Source organism: Syngnathus leptorhynchus, chromosome 18, assembly GCF_054491065.1.
Source record: "Syngnathus leptorhynchus isolate UIUO chromosome 18, UIUO_Slep, whole genome shotgun sequence".
Lineage (NCBI taxonomy): Eukaryota > Metazoa > Chordata > Actinopteri > Syngnathiformes > Syngnathidae > Syngnathus > Syngnathus leptorhynchus.
Window position 1 is genome coordinate 5,831,180 of NC_141212.1, and position 22,338 is coordinate 5,853,517.

General features: G+C 42.0%; 3 protein-coding genes across 3 annotated transcripts; all 3 read left to right on the plus strand.

Annotated features, from left to right (window-relative positions):
• The first annotated feature begins 496 nt into the window (after positions 1–496).
• Positions 497–4,380, plus strand: LOC147042610 (potassium channel, subfamily K, member 13-like). The gene is made up of 3 exons (XM_085937907.1): positions 497–827; positions 1,271–2,034; positions 3,889–4,380. The coding sequence occupies exons 1-3, from the start codon at positions 497–499 to the stop codon at positions 4,042–4,044; spliced, it is 1,251 nt and encodes a 416-aa protein (XP_085794033.1). The 3' UTR covers positions 4,045–4,380.
• A 540-nt stretch (positions 4,381–4,920) lies between these two features.
• On the plus strand, positions 4,921–9,456 carry LOC147042611 (26S proteasome regulatory subunit 4). The gene is made up of 11 exons (XM_085938417.1): positions 4,921–5,033; positions 5,511–5,564; positions 5,826–5,922; positions 6,049–6,173; positions 6,270–6,455; positions 6,538–6,666; positions 6,852–6,948; positions 7,464–7,653; positions 7,727–7,878; positions 7,997–8,151; positions 8,528–9,456. The coding sequence occupies exons 1-11, from the start codon at positions 4,938–4,940 to the stop codon at positions 8,660–8,662; spliced, it is 1,416 nt and encodes a 471-aa protein (XP_085794543.1). The 5' UTR covers positions 4,921–4,937; the 3' UTR covers positions 8,663–9,456.
• Positions 9,457–10,949: 1,493 nt separating this feature from the next.
• Positions 10,950–21,154, plus strand: LOC147042612 (calmodulin-1). The gene is made up of 6 exons (XM_085938418.1): positions 10,950–11,092; positions 15,202–15,232; positions 15,877–16,020; positions 18,471–18,577; positions 18,777–18,912; positions 19,449–21,154. Exons 1-6 carry the CDS (start codon positions 11,090–11,092, stop codon positions 19,475–19,477), a joined length of 450 nt encoding a protein of 149 aa, XP_085794544.1. The 5' UTR covers positions 10,950–11,089; the 3' UTR covers positions 19,478–21,154.
• Positions 21,155–22,338: the final 1,184 nt, after the last annotated feature.

Genomic DNA, 22,338 nt, shown 5'->3' on the forward strand with positions numbered 1-22,338 from the left:
AAATGAGCAGCTGTTGTACAAAAGAAAAAAAAACTGTAGGTTTCTCAACCAAGCAGAGTTTGTGATTTTTTTTTACAAAAACAAAAACCACAGCACAATGAGAAGAATACAAATTATATTATGTTTTGCAATTTAATCCCTAGTCTGCATTTGCAACTAAAATGAATCGGTGGTGTTGGTGTTGTCCCTCATAGCCGTGCGTAAAACGTGCGCTCTGGAAAGGTGGGGGTTGGGGGGGGGAGCATTTATTTTGGAGAGGCAGGACTCGAGCGCACCACAGCACGACATCCACAGGTTGTTGCGCGATTCACGTCGTCTCTTCTGAGCTACAAGACACATCAGATGTGGAAAAGGCAACCATCTTTAGAAGACGCTTTTGCTTTGCTTATGTATATTTGCGCACGTCTTTCTTCGACTGTGAGTGCGCGTCTTGTTTGGAGAGCATCATGACAGAAGCACCTTATCTCCTCTGCGCCACGAGGACGACAACAAAATAATGGCACTTAGAAGTGCTTGCTGCTGTGGTCCAATTAACGAAGATAATGCGAGATTCTTGCTCCTAGCCTTGTTCATTATCTTCTATCTGCTTTGCGGAGCAGCTGTCTTCTCAGCGCTGGAGCAGCCCAAAGAGCGGGAGGCCAAGGAGCGATGGACGCAGAGGTTCGAGATCTTCAGGCAGACTTATAATTTGAGTAAGAAAGAGCTCAATGGGTTCCTCAGGAACTACGAAGAAGCCAATGTGGCAGGGATTCGAGTGGATAACATCAGACCCAGATGGGACTTTACTGGAGCGTTGTACTTTGTGGGAACTGTGGTTTCCACCATTGGTGAGTGGAGAAAATACTCTGTAACCTAAAATAAATTGGAAAAAAAAATTAAGTGGATTAATCAAATATTAATAGATATGGCATGCAGTGTGGAATTCAGTTTTAAATTTGCAGCCGGGGTGTAAACAAATAAATATTTCTTGTTTTGGTCGGTCTCCTGAATTATTAATTAACTTTTGTTAAGATTCATATTTTGCCATATTTGTTTAGTACAATTTGTTGACGTTGTCATAGCAAATGCTTAAAGACTGCTGGAGTTGAAATAATAAATTGTGTTTTATATTAACTTGTGATTTATTTTTCTTTATTTTAGCCCATGACCTATTAGACCAAAAATATTTATAGTTAATTAACATGGTGTTATTTCTAGTTTTAAGGACACATTGTAAATATTGTAGCGTGTTCTCTGTTGGGACTTTTAAGATGTGTTTTGTGTGTCCAAGGTTTTGGGATGACCACACCTGCCACAATTGGAGGGAAGATCTTCCTGATGTTTTATGGCCTTCTCGGCTGTGCAGCCACCATCCTGTTCTTCAACCTCTTCCTCGAGCGGGTCATTACCGTTATCGCCGTGGTCCTCAAGTCCTGCTATGAGCATCGCCATAACAAGGGGGAGGTTGGCCCTCAAAATGGTCAGGGGGTCCGTGCAAGGTCAAGTGGAAAAGGGGAGGATCTCGCCGGCTGGAAGCCTTCAGTCTACTGTGTCATGTTAATCCTCGGAGCGGCGGCCATTTTAGTGTCTTGTTGTGCCTCGCTCATGTACTCTGCTGCCGAGGGTTGGGGTTACCTGGACTCGCTTTACTTCTGCTTCGTGGCCTTCAGCACCATCGGCTTTGGAGATATGGTGAGCGGTCAGCGACTCGTCTACGAGGGCAACGCTACGGCAGCGTACCAACTGGGAAACTTCTTGTTCACCCTAACGGGGGTCTGCTGCATCTACTCCCTCTTTAACGTTATCTCCATTGTCATCAAACAAGTCCTCAACTGGCTGCTGGGGAGACTCGAAGCCCCGTGTAGGTGTTGTTACTCCAGAAAAGGTCACCACCCTCTTCGTCACCCACGTCGGAACGTGGTGGCCCCGGGCCATTTGCGAGCCCGCAGCGAACCTTCCATAGAGACCGATGCCGTCAATGAGAGCGAGACTGACGCCGGACGCAGGATGTCTGGAGAGATGATCTCCATGAGGGACTTCCTCGCAGCAAACAAGGTCAGAACATCCGTTCTAATACGATCATGTGTCATCTTTTCACTCCTATCTTAATATTTTTTTTAATATACAGTAATCCCTCGTTTATCGCGGATAATTGGTTCCAAAAACCATCCGCGATAAGGGAAATCCGCGAAGTACCAACAAGAAGTACTGGGCAGGCTAACGAGTTTGCGGAAAGATGATAATTCGCGATTGTGGTAGCACGTGAAAACGGACCTCTAAAGGAATGTAAATGAACATTTGGAGCAATACTACATTGTCCTAAAGATTAGACACGCGTTTCCTCAATTTAGAAGTTTTATTTTGACTTTTAAATGTTTTTTTCAATTTGGATCAAAAATCCGCGATGTAGTGAAGCCGCAATAAACGAAACGCGAAGTAGCGAGGGATCACTGTATTGGGTATGAATTTAATGTTGTGACATTTCTCTGAATAACAGTTGTCCCTCCCTATTGTAAGAACCTCCTGAGCAACTCTTCCAGGCACTCATTGGTGCCATTTTTGTTTAAATTTACATAAGTGACACTACTTCACACATAAGAGGAACACGTTCACGTCGCTAGCTGGCTAATCAGTCTCCTGATTATATTTTAAAGTGGAAAGGGAACTATGGATTCATTTTCATCAGAATCATTTGAATAATATGCTCCAGTGACAAGAGGAAGAAAAACAATATAAAGTAGAGTCAATATGTTGTATAACAGCAACAAACCGTTATGTCAGATTGTCTGGGAATACAGCGTGTTTGAAAGTTTGGCTGAAATATTCATGTTTTTATAATGTGGGAGGAAGCTGGAATATAATTGGGGGGGGGAACATGCAAGCGCCAAGAGAAGATGTCAACTCCAAACATCAGAGTGTATACTTCAAGAATTCATGTGTTTGTGCCTCTCGAGCTTCTTGTCATCTTTCAATTAAATAAATCATTCTACTGCTATTTTTCCAGTCTGGTTTAAAAGGAAAATACACTTCCAGATAGGGAGACTAATAAGCAAAACATGAAAATAATTCATCACTTTTACTCGAATCAGTTCTTTTACATTGGCTATAGCTACCCAATTTAATATAATGGAGATGATTTGATTTTCCAGTCAGCTTATTATCCGCAACCTTCTGATTCTTCTTTTTCTTTATTATGCTTTTTTTTTTTTTACAGCTCCACTCCTTGTCCGCACAACATCTCATTCAAACATGAAAATGTGGTGCGGCACATCACACAGAGAACAATTTTGAGTGGTGAAATTGATAGTGGTGTGCAAACAAAGTTGCATCTATTGAGCTGGAGGGGGGGTGCAGTAGCTACCTTGTTTAAAGCCGCCACGACGGAAAACTCATACCTCTGGCTCCAAAATTCAATTCCTGACTGTTAACCCTCTACACTGAAATTTAAAATATATCTTTTACGCCACCACTCCTGATACACTTTGTATGCTGTACTTGTATTATTCATCTGTCATGGGGGGAGCAAATGTTTAACTAACCTAATGTAACCCATCAAGATTTGATGCACAGAGTAAAGGAGAGTGCCTTTGGTAACCTAGCAACAATATGGCCCAATTAGTCCTCTGCGAGTGAGAATGTGGGGGCTGCCAGCGCCATTGGGCTCAAACTACTTGCCAAAGAGATTCACTGTCTTCTGCACAGTTCTGTGATGTCCAAAAAATGACGAATTGCGTGAGTGGGATGAGAGTAGAGTGTTGCTTTTATACCTGTCAGCCACACTTTGTTGTGATTTTTGTTCACTTAAATAAACACAGGCAGGGAACTAAAGTGGATTCTGAGATATAACTACTGCCGACACGATTCACAAGTGGCTCTTTCTCATCTCATTTCATTTCATGTCTGCTGCAGGTGAACTTGGCTATCATGCAGAAACAGCTTTCCGAGATGGCGATAGGACACGCGCGCCAGCCCGGTTCTACTTCACATCAGAACGGCTTCTCGGGAGGAGTGGGGGCTCTCGGCATCATGAACAACCGGCTTGCTGAGACAAGCATGGACAGATAGGGAGAAATAAAGTGGATCCAGTGGATATTTAACAGCGTGTGGATGAGCGTGGAGAGGGAAAATCAACAAAGACTTCCTAGGAGATTTGAATACTGTGTATTTCTTGTTCAAATGTGTAGACAAACAACATGAATGATGCATGATAGTTTGCTGGAATTTCACATGTAGGCCAGGTTCGGTTTCTTGCCCTGTTCTTCCCCAGGGAATTCAGTTTCCATGGAGATATAGAAGCTTGCTTTGCTCCCTTGTATCTAAGCTTTAAAAGGCTTATTTGCCATAGGCGACTGAACAGCTGACTTCCACTGCGCTTAAGTACTTTACAGTGTATGCAGTGTACAGCGTCTTGCACTGTTCCACAATGATGGGAGAAAACTGGCTTCAATAAAGTGGCTGTTATCCTGGGTTTTGTCTTTTATTTACAAAAGGTGGAGTGTCAACCAGAATATAAAATAAGTTTCCAAATGTATTGAATGAATGAATTTATTGAATGAATCATCATCATCATGAGAGGGAACAGAATGCACCTAGTACTGAAAATTACTGTTAACTAACTGATCTAGCCTTTTCACACCATTATTAAATTGGCTATCATGATATAATCTTAGCTCAACTTTGAGTGTATGCTATTCACAAGTATAAAGGTAAGAAAACAAAGATTTGAAGTACATTTTTCAAACATATTTCTTGAGTTTATGATGACACCTGTTTATACATGTGTATAAGTGTTGATGTACTCTTTATATACAATACAGTACGGAAATACTTAGAACAATCAGAAAATACAAACAAAAATTGACAGTACACGTCAGACGGTAATTTTTCAATGTAATATATACTACATTCCATATAAATACTGTACATATACTGTGGAAGAACCGCACCCCAAACACAAGATGGCGGTAGAGTGCCGATGTGCGACTCAAAACAACGAGGCAAAGCTAGTGGTTCGTTGGCTGCGTGACGTCATTCCCAAGCGACGAGAAACAATGGTAAGTGAGCAAGCAATTTTCTCTACGCCTCAAAAGGTTACCTAACCCTAACATTGCAATATTTTATGTTGGACCAACATAAAATATGATATGGTTGTATTCAATATATTGTTTTTATTTATTACTTTTGTTTGGTATATTCACAAAAAGCACCACGTTTAACGACTGCTTCAGCCTTTAGCTGATGCTATTAGCGTTAGCTTTTGCTTCTCTGTCATCGTCTTGTCATTTCTTGCGATGTCATTTAAAATCTTGTGAAAATAGCGACTTTACATCCTGTGTGTAAGTGGGATTCCTTGTAAGAACATTTATTTATTCTGTACTTGTTCATTTATTTTGACGAACGGAGCTAATATGTGGGTCGTGAGAGTCGATGTTGACGGTCGCGAGTTCTGTCTTTTCTGTTATTGAAACATGTACGATCTTTAGAGTTTGTTATGACTGACACTAATATTAAACAATGTGTAACTATTCAAGGGTCAAAGCCAGAGCGGCGGTCACGGTCCAGGCGGAGGCAAAAAGGATGACAAGGTAAGGTTGGCATAGCACGTTTAAGGTAACAATAACCTGCTGCTTATGTTATTATTATTATTGTTTATATTTTTAAACCTAGCACCGCATGATCAACCCACGTGTTATGTCATTTTGTTCATTTCATTAATGATATGTTTTTCCTCTCGTCATGAAAATGATGTTAATTTTAGACATTTTTTGTTATGTTGGCTCCATTCAAATTTGTATTTATTTTTAAAGCTTTGGTTATGGTGCTTGATAAACATTTCACTTTTTCAGGATAAGAAAAAGAAATATGAGCCCCCGATTCCCACTAGAGTCGGCAAGAAGAAGAAGAAGACAAAAGGACCAGATGCTGCCAGTAAACTACCACTGGGTAAATAAATAAAACCAACTAAAAAACTAACAATTACTTGCAAATCAGATTGGGTGCAAACTCTAGAAGTAGAAATGTTGTGCATTTACATAACTGATAATTATGAAATGATTTTGATGATTTCAGTCACCCCTCATACTCAGTGCCGCCTGAAGCTACTAAAGCAGGAGCGGATTAAGGATTACCTCCTCATGGAGGAGGAGTTCATCAGAAATCAGGAACAAATGAAACCCCTGGAAGAAAAACAAGAGGTAAGTCTTTCTGATAAACATATTGGACAAATTGAATAAAGGACTTCTATAATATGAGCAGCTGCTGGATAAAAAAAAGTTATCTTTGTGTCACAGGAGGAGAGGTCCAAGGTGGACGACCTGCGAGGGACACCCATGTCTGTGGGAACTCTGGAAGAGATCATCGATGACAACCATGCTATTGTGTCCACCTCAGTTGGATCTGAGCATTATGTCAGCATCTTGTCCTTTGTGGATAAAGATCTGCTGGAGCCAGGGTGCTCAGTCCTGCTTAACCATAAGGTAATGTTCAGTGAAGCTCCTCCGTTTATTGTCATTAAAGAAAAAATTGATAAGGTTGATATTCATCTTGTTTATCCTTCAGGTTCATGCTGTGATCGGGGTCCTGATGGATGACACGGATCCATTGGTTACTGTCATGAAAGTGGAGAAGGCCCCTCAAGAAACATATGCTGACATCGGGGGACTGGATAATCAGATCCAGGAGATAAAGGTTAGAGTAAATAAAGTTTTGAAAATGGAATTAATACTAACAGTTGAGTGTTTGAATGCCTATTGAAAGGCCAGATTATTACTTTTGTAATATAATATGTGGATGTCTATGTGATAATTCTTTATATCATTGTTAAATCCCCAGTACATAGGTTGATTGTGTGTGGTTGTGTGGTGCTCTTCCAGGAGTCAGTGGAACTTCCTCTTACACATCCAGAGTATTATGAAGAAATGGGCATCAAACCACCTAAAGGTGTCATCCTCTATGGACCGCCTGGCACAGGTGAGCACATAGTAGCCTATGCAATATTTAGAAATTAAGAGATTATTGTCAGCTACTGTCTTTCTTTGACTGTTTATAGGGACAGTGCATGTAAGTGGACAACATTGCGCACATTTGGATTCATGAAATCACCTGTTCAGATTTTGGGGGGAATCAATCAATCAGTCTATCGTCCTTTCTCTGTAGCATTTATTCATCCTCTCAATAATACCGTGTGCCGCAGCCAAACAGACACGTCCACTAGATGGCGTCAAAGCGCTGTTTAAGAAATACTTAGGTTTCAATATACAGGTCAGTGGCGCTATCTTGTGGCATCGTGCTGCCAAGGAAGAATGATGAAGTGGCACATGTTGACTGAGAGACACGCTCTGTGTGTCATTAAAGGGCCACTTTTAGAATAGCTGTTTCAAAATTAGTTTTACAAGTCAACTTTAGCATCATTACACATTAAAACCATATCTGGTGTGATGCATTGTAGTCAGTTTTTTTGCTAATGCGGAATGTTTGCTTACCAGGTAAGACACTGCTAGCCAAGGCCGTAGCCAATCAGACGTCCGCCACTTTCCTGCGTGTGGTGGGCTCCGAGCTGATCCAGAAGTACCTGGGAGACGGGCCCAAACTGGTACGAGAACTCTTCAGAGTGGCAGAAGAACACGCGCCCTCCATCGTTTTCATCGACGAGATCGACGCCATCGGAACTAAGAGGTGCAAAGATGTTCTGGTCGCAAGCAGCGTTCAGGATAGAATGGCGGCCATCTGATGTGTTTGTGTCGCATAGGTATGACTCCAACTCTGGTGGCGAGAGAGAGATCCAGAGGACCATGCTGGAACTGCTCAACCAGCTGGACGGCTTCGACTCGCGGGGCGACGTTAAAGTTATCATGGCTACCAATCGGATAGAAACTCTAGATCCGGCCCTCATCAGACCTGGTCAGTTGGACTCTTTTGTAAAAAAAAAAAAAAAATATTTTGATTTATTTTTGTTGTTGTTAATTTTATTATTATTTGTAGTAATCAGTGCTTTTTGTTTTAATTTTGTTCCCCTCAGGGCGAATTGATCGAAAGATTGAGTTCCCCCTGCCTGACGAAAAGACCAAACGGAGGATCTTCCAGATTCACACGAGCCGCATGACAGTGGCTGACGACGTCACCCTCGACGACCTCATTCTGGCAAAGGACGATCTATCGGGAGCAGACATTAAGGTGTGATAAATTCAGAGAACAATTTTCGGTTTTGTTGACATTGTCAGATTAATTCATTTTCCCAATATTTTTTTTTTTTGTGTGGTTTGAGTTTAGATTGAACATAGTGGTGTTTGAATACCTTGTACAATGTTTGTTGAAATTAAAAATGTGTGGCTCCCTGGAGGAAGACCTCTAAATATTATACTTGATGCCTTGGCCTGGTGCTATAATGTCAATAACTGCTTGGAATTTTATCCACTGCCCTCATGTGGAATGTTAAGAAATGACATGTGCATTTTGCCAGAAAAGGCAACTAAATTATTTGTTTTCACTACACTCAGCTCCATTTATCATAAATGATTCAGCAAAATAACAAAGTCTTTGTCCACTGCAGGCCATCTGCACAGAGGCAGGCCTCATGGCACTGAGGGAACGCCGCATGAAGGTCACCAACGAGGACTTCAAGAAATCCAAGGAAAACGTCTTGTACAAAAAGCAAGAAGGCACACCGGAGGGACTATACCTCTAAGATCCAAACCGGTCTCTTTCTTCCCACCCCGCCTGTACACAGCACCATGTGAAAGAGAGGGGCCATCAAGATGAGTTGTTCATCTCCTCAGTGAGAATTTTGTTATATTTCGTGCATGTCGTGTCTGGTTTATCCCACTCTCTTTAGGTTCCAGTTTCAGATATTAATAAAAAAAAAAAATACATTATACCCAGTCCTGTGCAAGATTTCGGTAAAATCTACAGTCCAATCTATTGCAATTCACACTGCACGTCTGATTCCACCACAGATGGTAAAGAAATAAGTCCTGTCCTGATAGAGTGCTGTTTAAAAAGAGAGGGGGGTGCAAAATCAGTGAATTTTCACAAAGCTGTCAGCAAATATCCAATACAAGTGCAGTCTGAATTGAATCTGCCGTCATATTTTAATCAGCAGTTAAATGATTACAGCACAGATAAGTAAATGCAGCTAAGCTGATGTCTGACACAGTGCAATAGAGCAGCAACTGATTTAATCCCTCTTGATGTGGAGCCACATGTATCGCTGTGCTCAGCAGAAAGAGGTCCCATGCAGCAGGCATCCGAGAAGTGCCCCTCCTTCAAAACACTTTCCTTATTGGATCGGGTCGACATTTCAAGTGCTATGGAGTCAAATTGGTCAAATCCTTGGAAAACAACACCAGACAAGCCTTGAAATTGAACGCCTCAGGGAACAGGAAACAAGGTCACCAAGGAAACACTGCGTAATACTTTGCAAAACTGTCCATCACTGTTACCACATCACTGGACCCTTTTTTTTTTTTTTTTATGACTAAATTTGCTTAAGCCCCCATAAGCCACAGAGTAGCGCCCTCACATATAGCAGCTTGTCTACTGCAGTACTAGAGCATCTCCAAAAACTGAAGACAAATTTCTTGTATGTTTTAACATACTTGGCCAACATGATATTGATTATGAGATAACTTATATTCATATAGATAAGTGACATGTGACTCATTTCTGCTCTGTGGCCACTACGTGACGCTATAGTCAAACCCCCCACTCTGACAGACATGACTTACAAGTGTGTTGGGACGCGAGGAACAATATGTCAAAACTGTCTGCCACACCGCAGGAAATGAGAGGTAAAGTTGTTTAGTCATCGCACTGAATACGTACCAACGTAAGGAGAAACCCTGCAATGCCGAAACGAAAGCTGTCGATTTCACTCGGGCCTGACACACTTGTAGCGGCCAATCGTAAATCTGCACTCTCCCCATATCATTTTGTGCGGACCAATGAAAAATAGTTACGTTTTATATCCGTCGTCATAATGTCAAGGGATTAGAAAATAAGGCGTTCGCAGACCAGTACTGAACGGTACATTACTTTTCAACTTTTCTAAATTTATGTTTATTATATTCCCATCAAACGCCGCTGCCTGGTGCAATGCAGGTCCCGTGTGACCAATGAGAAGAGCCGACACATGGAGTATAATATTGCGGGTCTGAAGTAGCCAATCAGAAGCGACTTCACAATGCCGGGTACCGCAAATTCTCCAGCTTGAACCATGGCACTTCCTATGCTAGCGGGATCCTTGCGCGGAAGCAAACTAGTGCTTTTGCTAGGGAACTACTTTGTCTACAAATTAAAAATACCTCCCATAATAAGATTGTTAATTTTTGAAACGTTTAAAGATATACTTTGATGCCCAATTACGAGTTCATACACTTATCTATTATAATTTACACTTAATTTACACTTTGAAGTTGTAGGTTTTGTTTTGCACAAAGTATTAATTGGGGTGTTTTTTTTATTTTTACAGAAATAGTTGACAATGGTTTTGGATTAGATTTTATTAAAAAAAAAAGAATGTATTTTATCTGTTATCTCATTAAAAATATATATTCTTAACACATATATCACAGGCATTTGAGTTGTGGGAAAATGGAGCCAAGTTTTTATTTTCCAAAAGGTGCCTTCAAACAATGGCTATTTTCTGTGTTTTATGAATGTCAACAAAAAATAAAAATATGTCCGACAACCATTCACCTTTAAAAGTAAATAAAAAGAAAAAAAATGTTGTCCTTTTGGTTTCCAGTAGCTACATCAACCATGTGTTTATTTCTGAAGGCTTTATTCTGCTTTTTTTTTGTCATTAAATATACATATAACAGTAAGACAAATTCATTCATTCATTATATTTCTCCAATACTTTGACAAATATATCATTTGCGTTGTTTAGTACACATTGAAGAAGATTTGCATACAGTCAGCCGCAAAGGGAATCGATGTGGAATCAGAAAGTGAGTGATTAGTGCTCGTGTTGGCGGAGGGATACACAGAGCAATTCCCCCCCTTTCTGGCCGCGGCAATATACGCGCGTTCACCCGCCAGTGGAGCTCCATCTAAGGAACGAGCACATTCCTAGTCTGCCTCCACACACCGACAAGCACACAATCCATCCGACATGGTATGTATTCTCATTCATTCTTTCCGTCCGGTGTTAAACCTCAATTCAATAGATCTGTGGGGAAAATATAAACTCGAGTCCAAATGGGGGGTAAAATAATCCGAATGCATGTATTTTAGCGCCATCACTTGTCAACTACTCTGTATGCGGATAGGCGGAAAACGCCCGCAGAAAAACGCTCTTTGTGTACGCCCAGTTAGTGCACTTGTTAAAGTCAAAATTACAAGATGTTTAACTTTGATTTTAGATGCGTTAATATATGTGAATGTATCGCATGTATGAAATTGAACCGCATTTCCTCATAACTGCGCAATTCTAAGGGGGCGGTAGGAAAGCTTGCCGGTTTTGTTTTATTTCTCTGGAGCATTGTACGCTTTGTATTTCTATTTGAACGATCGTAATAACTGGATTGAGTTATTACGTTCATATTCCGCAGTAATAAGTACATCGAGTCCCGTTCTCCAATGCGCCCGTGGAGCGCAGGCGTGCTGGGACGCCTACCTTGCCGCTATTCGAGGCACACGCTGACATTATTCTCTTTTAGGACATGCAGGAAGTGTGGGAGATGGCCTTCTTTTTGATTCCGTGGAACTTTGCCCACGGAGTCTTTTTCTCGGGGTTCTATTTTTTCTTCTTGAGGCCTAGCGATGCCATGCCTTGCCAGGCCATGATAGGGAGATGTCATCGGTGTAATTAATGGATGAAACAATATGCGTGACAGTGGTATAACAGCATTGCAGCCTATTGAGAGTCTTTGATGGCTCTATATCTTTTTGCGTTATATCTGTGAATGATGTGTAAAATTCTCTCTTTTGTCTTTGTCAAAGCAGGGTTGCTTAGAAATGGAATATTTTGGTTCTTTGTATTTTAGGCTTCATCATTGTGACGTTCTACAATTAAAAAAAAAAAAAAAAAACACCACAGCATTGTAAAAGTTGACAGAGGCACACGCTAACATCAGGAGAACGCCCTTAGATGGTTATGGTACTCTGTAACAAAGTCTTTGACCTAGCCCGTTTAAGCCAAGCAACCATGTTTGGTGCTATAAAACATAAATCAAAATGGACGCTTTGTAGTGGGGGGGGGGGGATCATGGGATTGCTCCCAGTCCATCAACAAAGACATTTTCAAGTGTATTATAATGATGCATTGTTAATGATAATGAGAGATTACTAAAGTAGATTTTTTAAAAAAAGTTTTGAAATGTAGTACTTTTTTGTTTCTTGTGAGTATGACTTAACATCATATCTGCTGAAGCAATCAGATGTCTTATTTCTGGTATTGGCTATGATGGAGCTTCGTGTTGCGCAGTTAACTGACGTGTGGATTGTTATTGCCTGCCTCCCTTGAAAAAGTTTAAGCCCCTTGTCTGCAGCAGTGCATCCACTGAAGTGTAACTCCCCCACCCCCCATTGCGGTGCAAGTATTGACCACGCTGAGGCCCGATCTCATTTCTGCTCCGCTCTTGTTTCCCGATGCATGTTTTGTAACTTGAAGGACATCTGATCTGCCGTGATGAATAATTTACACACTTGCCGGCCAACACCTTGCCATGTCCCGTGTACGTTCCCAGTTACTTGGCGTGAGTGGTGCGGAGGAGTACCCGGGCCACCACAGCCATATGGTGGACCAGCCTTGTCCGCAGGGTGTCGGGAAGTCGGTGTTGTTTACACTCGTCCTCTCTCAACTCGGGCCTCACTTGTCTTTTGTCGAGCGCTTCCATACAAAGAGCTCGTGTGTGGGTCACGCTGACTGCGTTTTGGAGCTGGTGTCAGAATGAATGGACCGTGTGTATGTGTGTCACGCCCATCTGCCAGAGTGACAGCTGCTTTTGCACCTTTTCAGTTGGCGAATAATGACTCGACATCAGTGTCACATAAGCGTTGTTAAAAGATTCATTTACACCGTTTGACCTCACCATGTGAACCCATATGAGAGTGCAAGTGGGAAACATGAGTGAATTCCCTGGCCCAGTGAACTACCTTGAGCATGCTGCAGTCTTCTTGGCACTGCAATGCTGTCGGGCTGGTTGATCAGGCAAAAAGTGGGTATGGCTGACCCAATCACCAACCCACCCCCGTTTTCAGTCAATCTGTCGAAGGATCGTGAATCACAGGGAGTTTCCTCCATGTGGAGAGGAAAAAGAGGAGGAAATAACCAAAAGAGGACCTGCAAGTAAAAAAAAAAAAGAAAAAGAGTAAAGGAAGGGATGGGCCCGTTAGGCCTGGTGGCTGCAGCACTGGTGAAGAAGACCTGACAGCTTGGACTGAATCCAAGGGAGGAGATCATAGCAGTGACTCACCAAACCCCACACCCCAGTCCACTCTGGGAGATGCAGCATTTAGCAGCAATGCATCATGACAACGCAGGATGCAGTGGGAGCTCGAAAGCAGTGGCACCTTCCAAAATGTGATCATGAGAAGTTAATGATAGCTTGGAAAATGGAAGCAATCTCGTGAGAATGTCGATTTGTTAAGTCAGCTGTTATTAGTGTGAAGACCCCCGCTTCGGGTCTGTCATTCCGAATCGATTTCTTTTTAATTTTTGTTGACACTTTGCCATATTTTATATTTGTATGACAGCTACACATTTTAAAATCAATACAATACAAAGATTTTATGATGTGAATGTTTGACTCTAGAATGGGTGAGTTTACTTTCCATTTATCTTCTATGCGGGGGAAAATTGTTTGGAAGTACAAACCAGTGTTTTTGTTCCACTATAACATTAAGTACACTTTATTAATAATGGAGTTAGCAATTACCACAAGAGGGTGATAAAAGACTTGGCAGAAATACTAAAACAATGTAGTTCATCAAGTTAGGTGACATCACTCCGCATGTTTTCCCTCTTGACGTAACACAGAATAGAACCAGGAAGGAAGTAAAAAAGTCAGCCAGCCATGTTGTTTGTCGGGGAAGTTATTGAATCATGTCCGCTAATCCAATGAGTGCTGCCGAGGTTATTCACAATCCTTGACTGGCTCCATCGATTCATCCGCTTGTTTGCTACTCAAATCCTGAGGGAAGGCATTTTGTTTTTCGCATAGCTGAGGTAAAAGGTCAATTTGTGGCGTGCCATTCGGAGAAAGTCCCATTTAACTGAATATCTCCATTGTGTGATTGCTAAGGGGAAAAAAAGTCTTGGTAATGCCACCCACCAGTTGTTTTAGTCATATTTAGCAATTTTTTTTTTTTAAGCTTATTCTATCAAGTCTGCTGGTCCATGACACTATTTCTAATCCAACCTCTATTGTGCTAACTTACTGGCTAGACCGGACAAAAATAGCTCCATACTTTTGTTTTTCCCGTATCCCTGGGATTCAATGATGACCTCAATGAGCGTCTGTATCCGGAGCTAATTTGCAGGTACACTCATTTAAGTGCACCAAACCGCTGTGGGAATTGGCTTGGAGGCAGAACTGGCAACTGTGACTAATTCACTGGAGCCATGGGAATGGAAAGTTTTGGTGTCAAGGAACCTTGCCATTCAAAGGCTCGAGTTTATGTGTGTGCGTGCCTGCGTGTGTTCATCTGTGATGTCATTGTCTGTGTATGTTTTTTTTTTTTTCTTTTCGCTTGTAAATGCAACAAAGTCAGTTGGGTGTCTCCAGCAAATATTTTCCAATGTAGCTAGTTGCTGTTGCCCCCTGCTGGTCGGAAGACGCAATTACGTTAACCTGCGTCTTAAACTAAAAATCGCATTGTCTGTGGTTCTGGTCAGCCGTTACAAACACAAAAACCCGGCTCAAAGATACTTCCGCATGTCACAGCAATCAAACTGTGAGCAGGAAATGAGATGGACTCATAAAGTCATTAAAGTGTGATAAGGATCTAATCAATTGAAACACACCCAGATCATGTGTAAGGAAAAAATGGAAAAGTACATGTTGGCATCCCCCATGAGTGCATTCTATTTCAGGTTAAGCTCAAAGACCAACAGAACCCTGAACACAGTCTCCAGTGTTGAAACGTGTGGCAGTGGGCGGGAATGATGTGGAATGTGATGACCAGTACATCTGGGATTTTGGAAAATGCGCGTGCTGAGTAACTTGTTTGTTTGCCACCCCCGCTCACCCCTCCCCATCTTTTTTTTTTCTCCATCCGCAGGCCGACCAACTAACAGAGGAGCAGATTGCAGGTATGAACGGCGCCGTTGCAATTTAGTCAATGAAGCTTTTCTCTCGCACCCGTTACGTAACTGTTATCACGGCATACAATAAAACGGACGAATGAAGGACTTTGCACTCCTTTGGAAAAGCATTAGCTTTGCAAAAAAAAAAAAAAGAATGGGATTTAGTAGCGGGAGTATTAACAGGAGTAAGACCCATAAAGCCACATTCATCTATCCGAATTCTTTACCAGATATCGTGGAGCAAATGTCAGGTTACACTTTAGGCTAGCCAAATTCCAAGCCTGAGTTTAGATTTGAACTCCCAACTTTAGAATTGTGAGACGGACGTGCCTCCTCACATGGCGTCTCCAATTGGTTTCACGCTAAATCGTGAAGGCTTAAATTCTGAATATGGATGTTGCTCCATCACACCAACTCTGTGGCTAATTAGCTTTTGCTAACGCTCCAAGGTTAATCCTAAATACGCTGTGGGTTCTATTCACTCAATCGCCAACGGTTTAAGAAGCCCATCGTTTTACCCTTCATGCATTTAAGACTTTTAATTAAAAAATGGGGCTGTTTATTTATCTCTTAGTTTTTTTGTTTTTTTTTTGCTACATAAGCCTCTCAGTATCAGGTCTTCATGTTATCATGCTTCTTCTCTCCGCCAGAGTTCAAGGAGGCTTTCTCCTTATTCGACAAGGATGGCGACGGCACCATCACCACCAAAGAACTTGGCACCGTCATGAGGTCGCTGGGACAGAACCCCACAGAGGCTGAGCTGCAGGATATGATCAATGAGGTGGACGCTGACGGTCAGTACGGCCATTTCTTCAATGGTTGACATATCAAGTTGATGAGTCATGACGGTAAGGGGGAATCAAACCCTCCATTTTGTGAGCCGTGAAGAATGGGCAAGTAGCAAGTAAATATAATAGAGAAGCTTGTCTCATTGCTAAATGCAAGAATGTCTTGATTTGCTCACATTTAGGAAATTTGTGTTGCATGGGAAAACGTCAAGTGGCCCGACACCGTCACGTTGATAAAGGACTTATTCAGAATGATAAAGGACCTGACCGAAGTGCACATTGCAAGAATCATAAATGGGAATGACATAAAGAGCCAGGGTTCAAAAGTTCAACTTCCACTGACTTTACATTCTACTTTGTCATAGCTAAAAGGCAAGAAAAGAAGACGAGGCCTTCCTTGGCCAGTACACTTTTAAGATTAGCTGTCAGTGTTGTGCGGTTCTTCGGAGAATTTTGCTCTTGACCTCAATGGAGTTCTTCATGTGTTAATTGTTAGCTGCTAACTGTTAGCTCAAGTTGCTGGGAAAACAGTGCATGATAATAGCGTTCACGTCTCGCACGAGTTTCTGTCAGATTCTCGTGAGAACACATTGACCCGCTTATAGGATTTTCGTAAACGGGACCACATCGATGAGAGGGAATCAATCGCGGCACAGGTTGGCCCGCCCGGCTATCACAGCGTCCTCTCACCATCCTCAGTACCACCAGCACTTTTTCGCTTCCAGCCAAGAGGGGCAAGCAAGCATTTTTTTTGCGCACACACCATCAGCAACATCCCCTCGTTCTGCCTCGGCCTCCCTGGGCTGATGCAATCTAGGTCAGACAGCAAATGAAGCTAGTAATGGAAAATAAAAGTGGTTACATAAGGCCTGCTCTTCGCTTTGCACATCCAGTACCCACATCGGCAGCCGTGAGATGTAAGCCGGCTCATTGGAAATCACCTTTATTTACCAAACAAGCGGGTTGACAGCTTTAGCTTGACTGAAATAGTTTTTTTTTTTTTTTTAAATTACGGTACATACACATACAGAGAGATCAGCCTTTCTGGAAGTCAAATGTTAAACACCAGATTAGTACAGGGGAAAAAAAAAAAGTTCTTTGATGATAGTCATAAAAACAAGCACTTCTCGTGACTGCCTCAAAGGCATTCATGAAAAAGACTTGGAAGGGATGCAGAAGCAAAAAAAAACAATTAGCACACATTCAAGGGCACAGAGAAGCCTCAGCATTCTCTAGTTTGCGTCAGAGCGCCTCTTATGTGTAATCACACCATCTCCCACTCGCTTCACTCCTTACACTCTCCTCTTCGCATCTCCCTCATCTCCAACGCCGCCCCCCCCCCCTCTCCTTCCTCATCACATTTTTTTTTTCCCCCCTTTGCTTCGCCATGAGCCGTCGCTCATCCTCACAGTCTTCACATACTTCCTTGTGTCCATCCCTCCATCATGTCGCTGCAATGTTTTTTGGGGCGCCGTTGCTCGAGGGTCGCCTCAATTTGCTCCCCCCCACCCCCTTGTTTCCGCTCACCCTCCCATCCTCACCCATTTGTAACCAGCTCTTGTTCGCGTTAGATAACAGGTCCTTGGATTGTTACCCTGGGCCGCGAGATCACCATCTGCCCTATCACATTACCGCGTCCCTTTTTGTTCCCCCCCCCCTCGCCCTGATCCACACGCGCGTCTACGTTTTCCATCCGTGGCTCTCTTTTATCTCAAGTCGTTCTCTGTCATTGTCTAATCTGTACAATCCCCTCGCCCGTCTGTCCCACCCGAGGGCTAATCCCTCTGGGTGCTTTGCCCTGAGTGTCCCTGACCTTTAACTGTAATTCCATCAGACCTTGATTTTTAATAGATTTTTGTTGTTGTTGTTGTTCATATCGTACATGTCTGCATTTAGTCCTAAAAGCAACTAAATGTTTGACTTTTACACAATATGGATTTATAAATTGTCTGACCCAGTAGTGGTCCATGGTGCGTGGGTGGGAAACCTCTCGGCCAAAGACAGTTTGCACTTTCTCCCATTTTGTCCTTCCTCCACATGTCTCCAGCTGGGTTTTCCTACCATGAGTCTTTGATTCCTACAGCCTTCCAGCTGTTCATGCTCTGTCTACATTATGGATGAGTGGCTCAGGGTCTCCCCCAACCAACCCCCACCTCCCTCCATATTCAGCATCTTCGCCGGGCTTCCCTAAGGAAGACACAGACGAGTCCCTCTCACGCCCTCGACAACCTCCAACCACCCATCGTTTTGTCAAAAAGTGTATAATTGCGTCACCATATTGACGCCGCATAGTTCGGACAAAGGAGAGAAAAAATGGCGGCGGAGTTCTGAAATGAATCTTTTCGTTCTGGTGATTTTCATCAGCTTAATGTCGGGTCATGTCATCTGTACTTAGCTAAATTTACTTTGATTTAATTGCCATTTGGATTAAATGGCGACTTTATTGATCGTTCCAGGTAATGGAACCATTGACTTCCCAGAGTTTTTGACCATGATGGCAAGGAAAATGAAGGACACAGACAGCGAGGAGGAAATTCGTGAGGCCTTCCGGGTATTTGATAAGGTACGTCAAATGTATAGAAATTTCCCAAACTAGACCTGTTTATTGAGACAGCGCCTTTATAATTAAAAATAGCAATACACTGCCTTGGATAAAAACTCAAATAATGAATAAATCAAAAATCGGTTCAGACTCCCTTAAGAACTCATTTATTGCCCTACAGACAAATCATACATCGTTTTTTTTTTTTTTTTGTGTCCAGGATGGAAACGGCTACATCAGCGCCGCAGAGCTTCGTCACGTCATGACGAACTTGGGCGAGAAGCTAACGGACGAGGAGGTGGACGAGATGATCAGAGAAGCAGACATTGACGGAGACGGTCAGGTCAACTACGAAGGTAAACACAATGGTCATAGCTATGATGTGCAATGAAGAAGAAAAAAAAAAGGGCAAAAATTGGCATTTTTAAAAGAGACAATATCTGTCGATTAGCTATAACTGCATGTCATGTGTATCCAGGAAATATCTTAAATTGAGATCCCTGCATATGAAGCACATTGTCAGTCGACTGTTTTTATTAAATGTGGGAGGGGGGCACAAGCTCGGCGCACTTGACAATATGTCACTTTTGGTTATTAGATGGAGGCAAAAAAAAAAAAAAATTGTCTCGGCGCTCATCGTGTTGTTTATTATGTCCATTAAGTGAATTGCCCTACTTTTCGACAATCTCCAAAGCTCCCTTCATCCATGTATTTGCTTCCCCCGTCCGTGTTCACTGTTTAAAATGCGGGCTCGAATTAGAATGTGTGTTTGCATAAAATTAAGCCAATAAATAATATATTTAAAATCAAAATATTAAACCTAACAGAAAATAAATTAAGTGGTTACCGCTCACAAAGCTCATATATATATATTTTTTTTCTCTTTCTGCAGAGTTTGTACAGATGATGACTGCAAAGTGAAGCTTGCCCCACCCTATTCTGTTCCCTCTTAGAAGAAAAAAAAGAAAAAAAATGGGGAAAAAAATCCAAATGTTTTACTTACCTCTTGGAGAAAAAAAAAGTTCATTTATTCATACTGTTTCTGTATAGAAAATAATTGAATGTTGAAATACAATATCCTTCTGTCCACACAGGGAAATAAAAAAAAAAAAATAGACAAAAATATCTGCATGAAAAAGATGGTTAGTGATCCTTCCCCTCCCTTCCCTCCTCCCTCCTTCCCCCCCCCTTCCTTCCTCTGGAAATCAATTTAGCATCAGTACTGATCAAATAATAACATCCACCCTGTAACGACTACTTTCAGACTTAAGCAAAGAAGTTGGTGTCCAGTTCCGTTTGCTCGTGGTAAATGTCCGGGCTGGTCATTTCCGCTATATCTCTTTTTCTGTTCTTTGTGCATGCAAGCTTGAGACCGGAGCACCTACAAACACCCCTCGTCTCCCCCTCCCCCCCCCCCCCATATTCCTCCCACCTAAATATCCTCTGGGCTACTAGAGTGTGCTGTTTTCCACCATAGAGCCCCGGACGTCACATGACTATTCCCGTTTACGCAGCCACAGTGGCAGTAAAGTAGCGCCGGCACGCCTTGCCATGGAACGATTTCTATCATTTTCTCTTGTTTCTCAGTCAAGTTCTTTGCATTAGCTTAGCAGGTTACAAATTTAGCGTTCAAGCGTGTGTACTTAGAATAATTGCACGGGCGGCTGTTTAGTCGGTTACATTTCGGTTCGATTAGATTTCGCGAACTCACGACCTCCCCGGCGCTGTAGACGACGTCTTTCACCATCATTTAAAAGTAACAAATATTTTATGACTGCTGTCTATTTCTGACATGTTGGTTCTTGTGGTTCTGGTAGTCTGTAGAGTGCTTGTCACTTTTTTTTTTTTTTTTTTTTGCTGTCTACCATTTTCAAATTGTGGCTTTTACGTTTACTCAAAAGGAGTGACATGCTTTCTATACTGCCAAAGCAGCTTTGTTTACATTTAGCGCAGTGCATTGTGGGATGCGTGACGTCAACGTCCGGGGCTCTATACGCTGTTCTCTTGATGGTTTGGTACAGTTTTTTTGTATTTGGAGAGGAACCCTGTAATGTTAAGATGAGAGAATATTCCAGGATCTGTCTCATTAAACATAAAAGTAAAATGGGACTTAATTGTATGCCAGTTTAAAATTGAAGAAAAAAAAAGTGTAAAAAAAAAAAGAAAAAAACGAAAAAAAAAGAAAACAAAAACATTTTGGCATGTTATTTTGTTTTTGTTTTTTTGGGGGGGGGGGTTATATGGATGACCATCTTAGTAGTCGTGTGTCCTGCCCTTTAAAAGGAGGAGGCGGGGGGGACTTCAAGAGTCTTACAGTGAGCTTTCTTTCTTTGATTTGTTTTCTTTTCTTTTTCATTCTTTCGCTGAGATGGAGTGTCTGTCCTGTTTTCTTGCAAGAGAATCACTGGCCTTCACTTTTTTTTTTCTCTCTCTTCTGTTTCTCGACTCGGACGGGCGAGCGGCATGCTGTGTTGACGGCGCACGCTGTTGAGCATGCCGCCGCTTTACATCCGAGTTCAGTTTACATTCATTCCAAGTTGTACATGCTATAGTTTTTTTTGTTTTTGTTTTTTTTTCAAATAAAAACCATGAACTTTATTATGTCTTTTGTCATTCTTTTTTTTTCCTCAATCATTAATTTCTATGTTTGGTTGCAAAAATAGACAAAGTAATCTGTATTTTTGTCCGCTAATGACTAATGTGTCAATAATAAACGATTGTAAGCATCTGCAGTTCTGCATGTGCACTGTCATTGGGGCGGGGCCAGTGGCGCGTCACGCCATGCTCAATTACAAGGTTAGGACTGGGACTGCAAAAGACATATTTATACTCCTGCAAGAACTGGATGGTTGCTAGGCAACAGGAACATGCTGTATGGCATGTCAGTTTTTTTGGTTTTGTTTTTCCGACCGGTGGGAGTTGGAATAAAGCCTTCGGTATTGACTCCATGTTGGCTCGGCCTGGTAAGAAAATGACACTGAGTGAAGGCAGAGGGCGTTTGCTTTGCCCCCCCCCCCCCCCTCCTCGCACCTTCCTTCTTCAACATCTGAGAAACCTGCAAAGAACAGCACTGCTTTGCTATATTTGGACCACACGACCATCTTGGGGAGGCGGCTCTTCTCCCACACACTAGTCTCATAACCATAGTCACTATTTATAACACAACTTTGTAGCCTTGCCAATGTAGTTTCATTTTCACTCTTATCCTTAAAAGAAAACTTTAGGGATGTGAAAATTAAAAAAAAAAAAATCCTAAACCGTTTTTTTGTTTTGTATGACTGATACTGTAAGGCTACGTCTGAATTTATAGTCTCAATTCCAACATGCTCATTTCTGCAGGGAAGGCCAAAGGTCAACAAGGAAACTCAAATCTTACAGTCCCGCACTCAATCAAGAATAAACTACATCGCCAAACCTCTTTACACATGCAGCCAGCAGACCAGCTAACCAATCCCACTAAAGAAGGGGTGTGACTTCAACCAAGAAGGGTAGAAGAAGAGTCACCTGAGCACACTGGCGGTTAAATTAAGAACATAAATATTTCAAGTGTAAATGAACCAGCGCACTGCGGAGGCCGTAATGTGAGAAGGACCAGATATCATGTGTCACGCCCAACCACGCCTACTTTGGTAAGAAAGACAAGATGAATGATGGGAAAAAAAAGTAGGATTCTCTCGTGCATACTATATTTTTTTGTGTGTGCTGTTTGGGTTATGTGTGGGCCAAGTTTGCATGGATGAGAACTTTTCAGACCTTAATTGCAAAGAGGCCCAATAGAATAT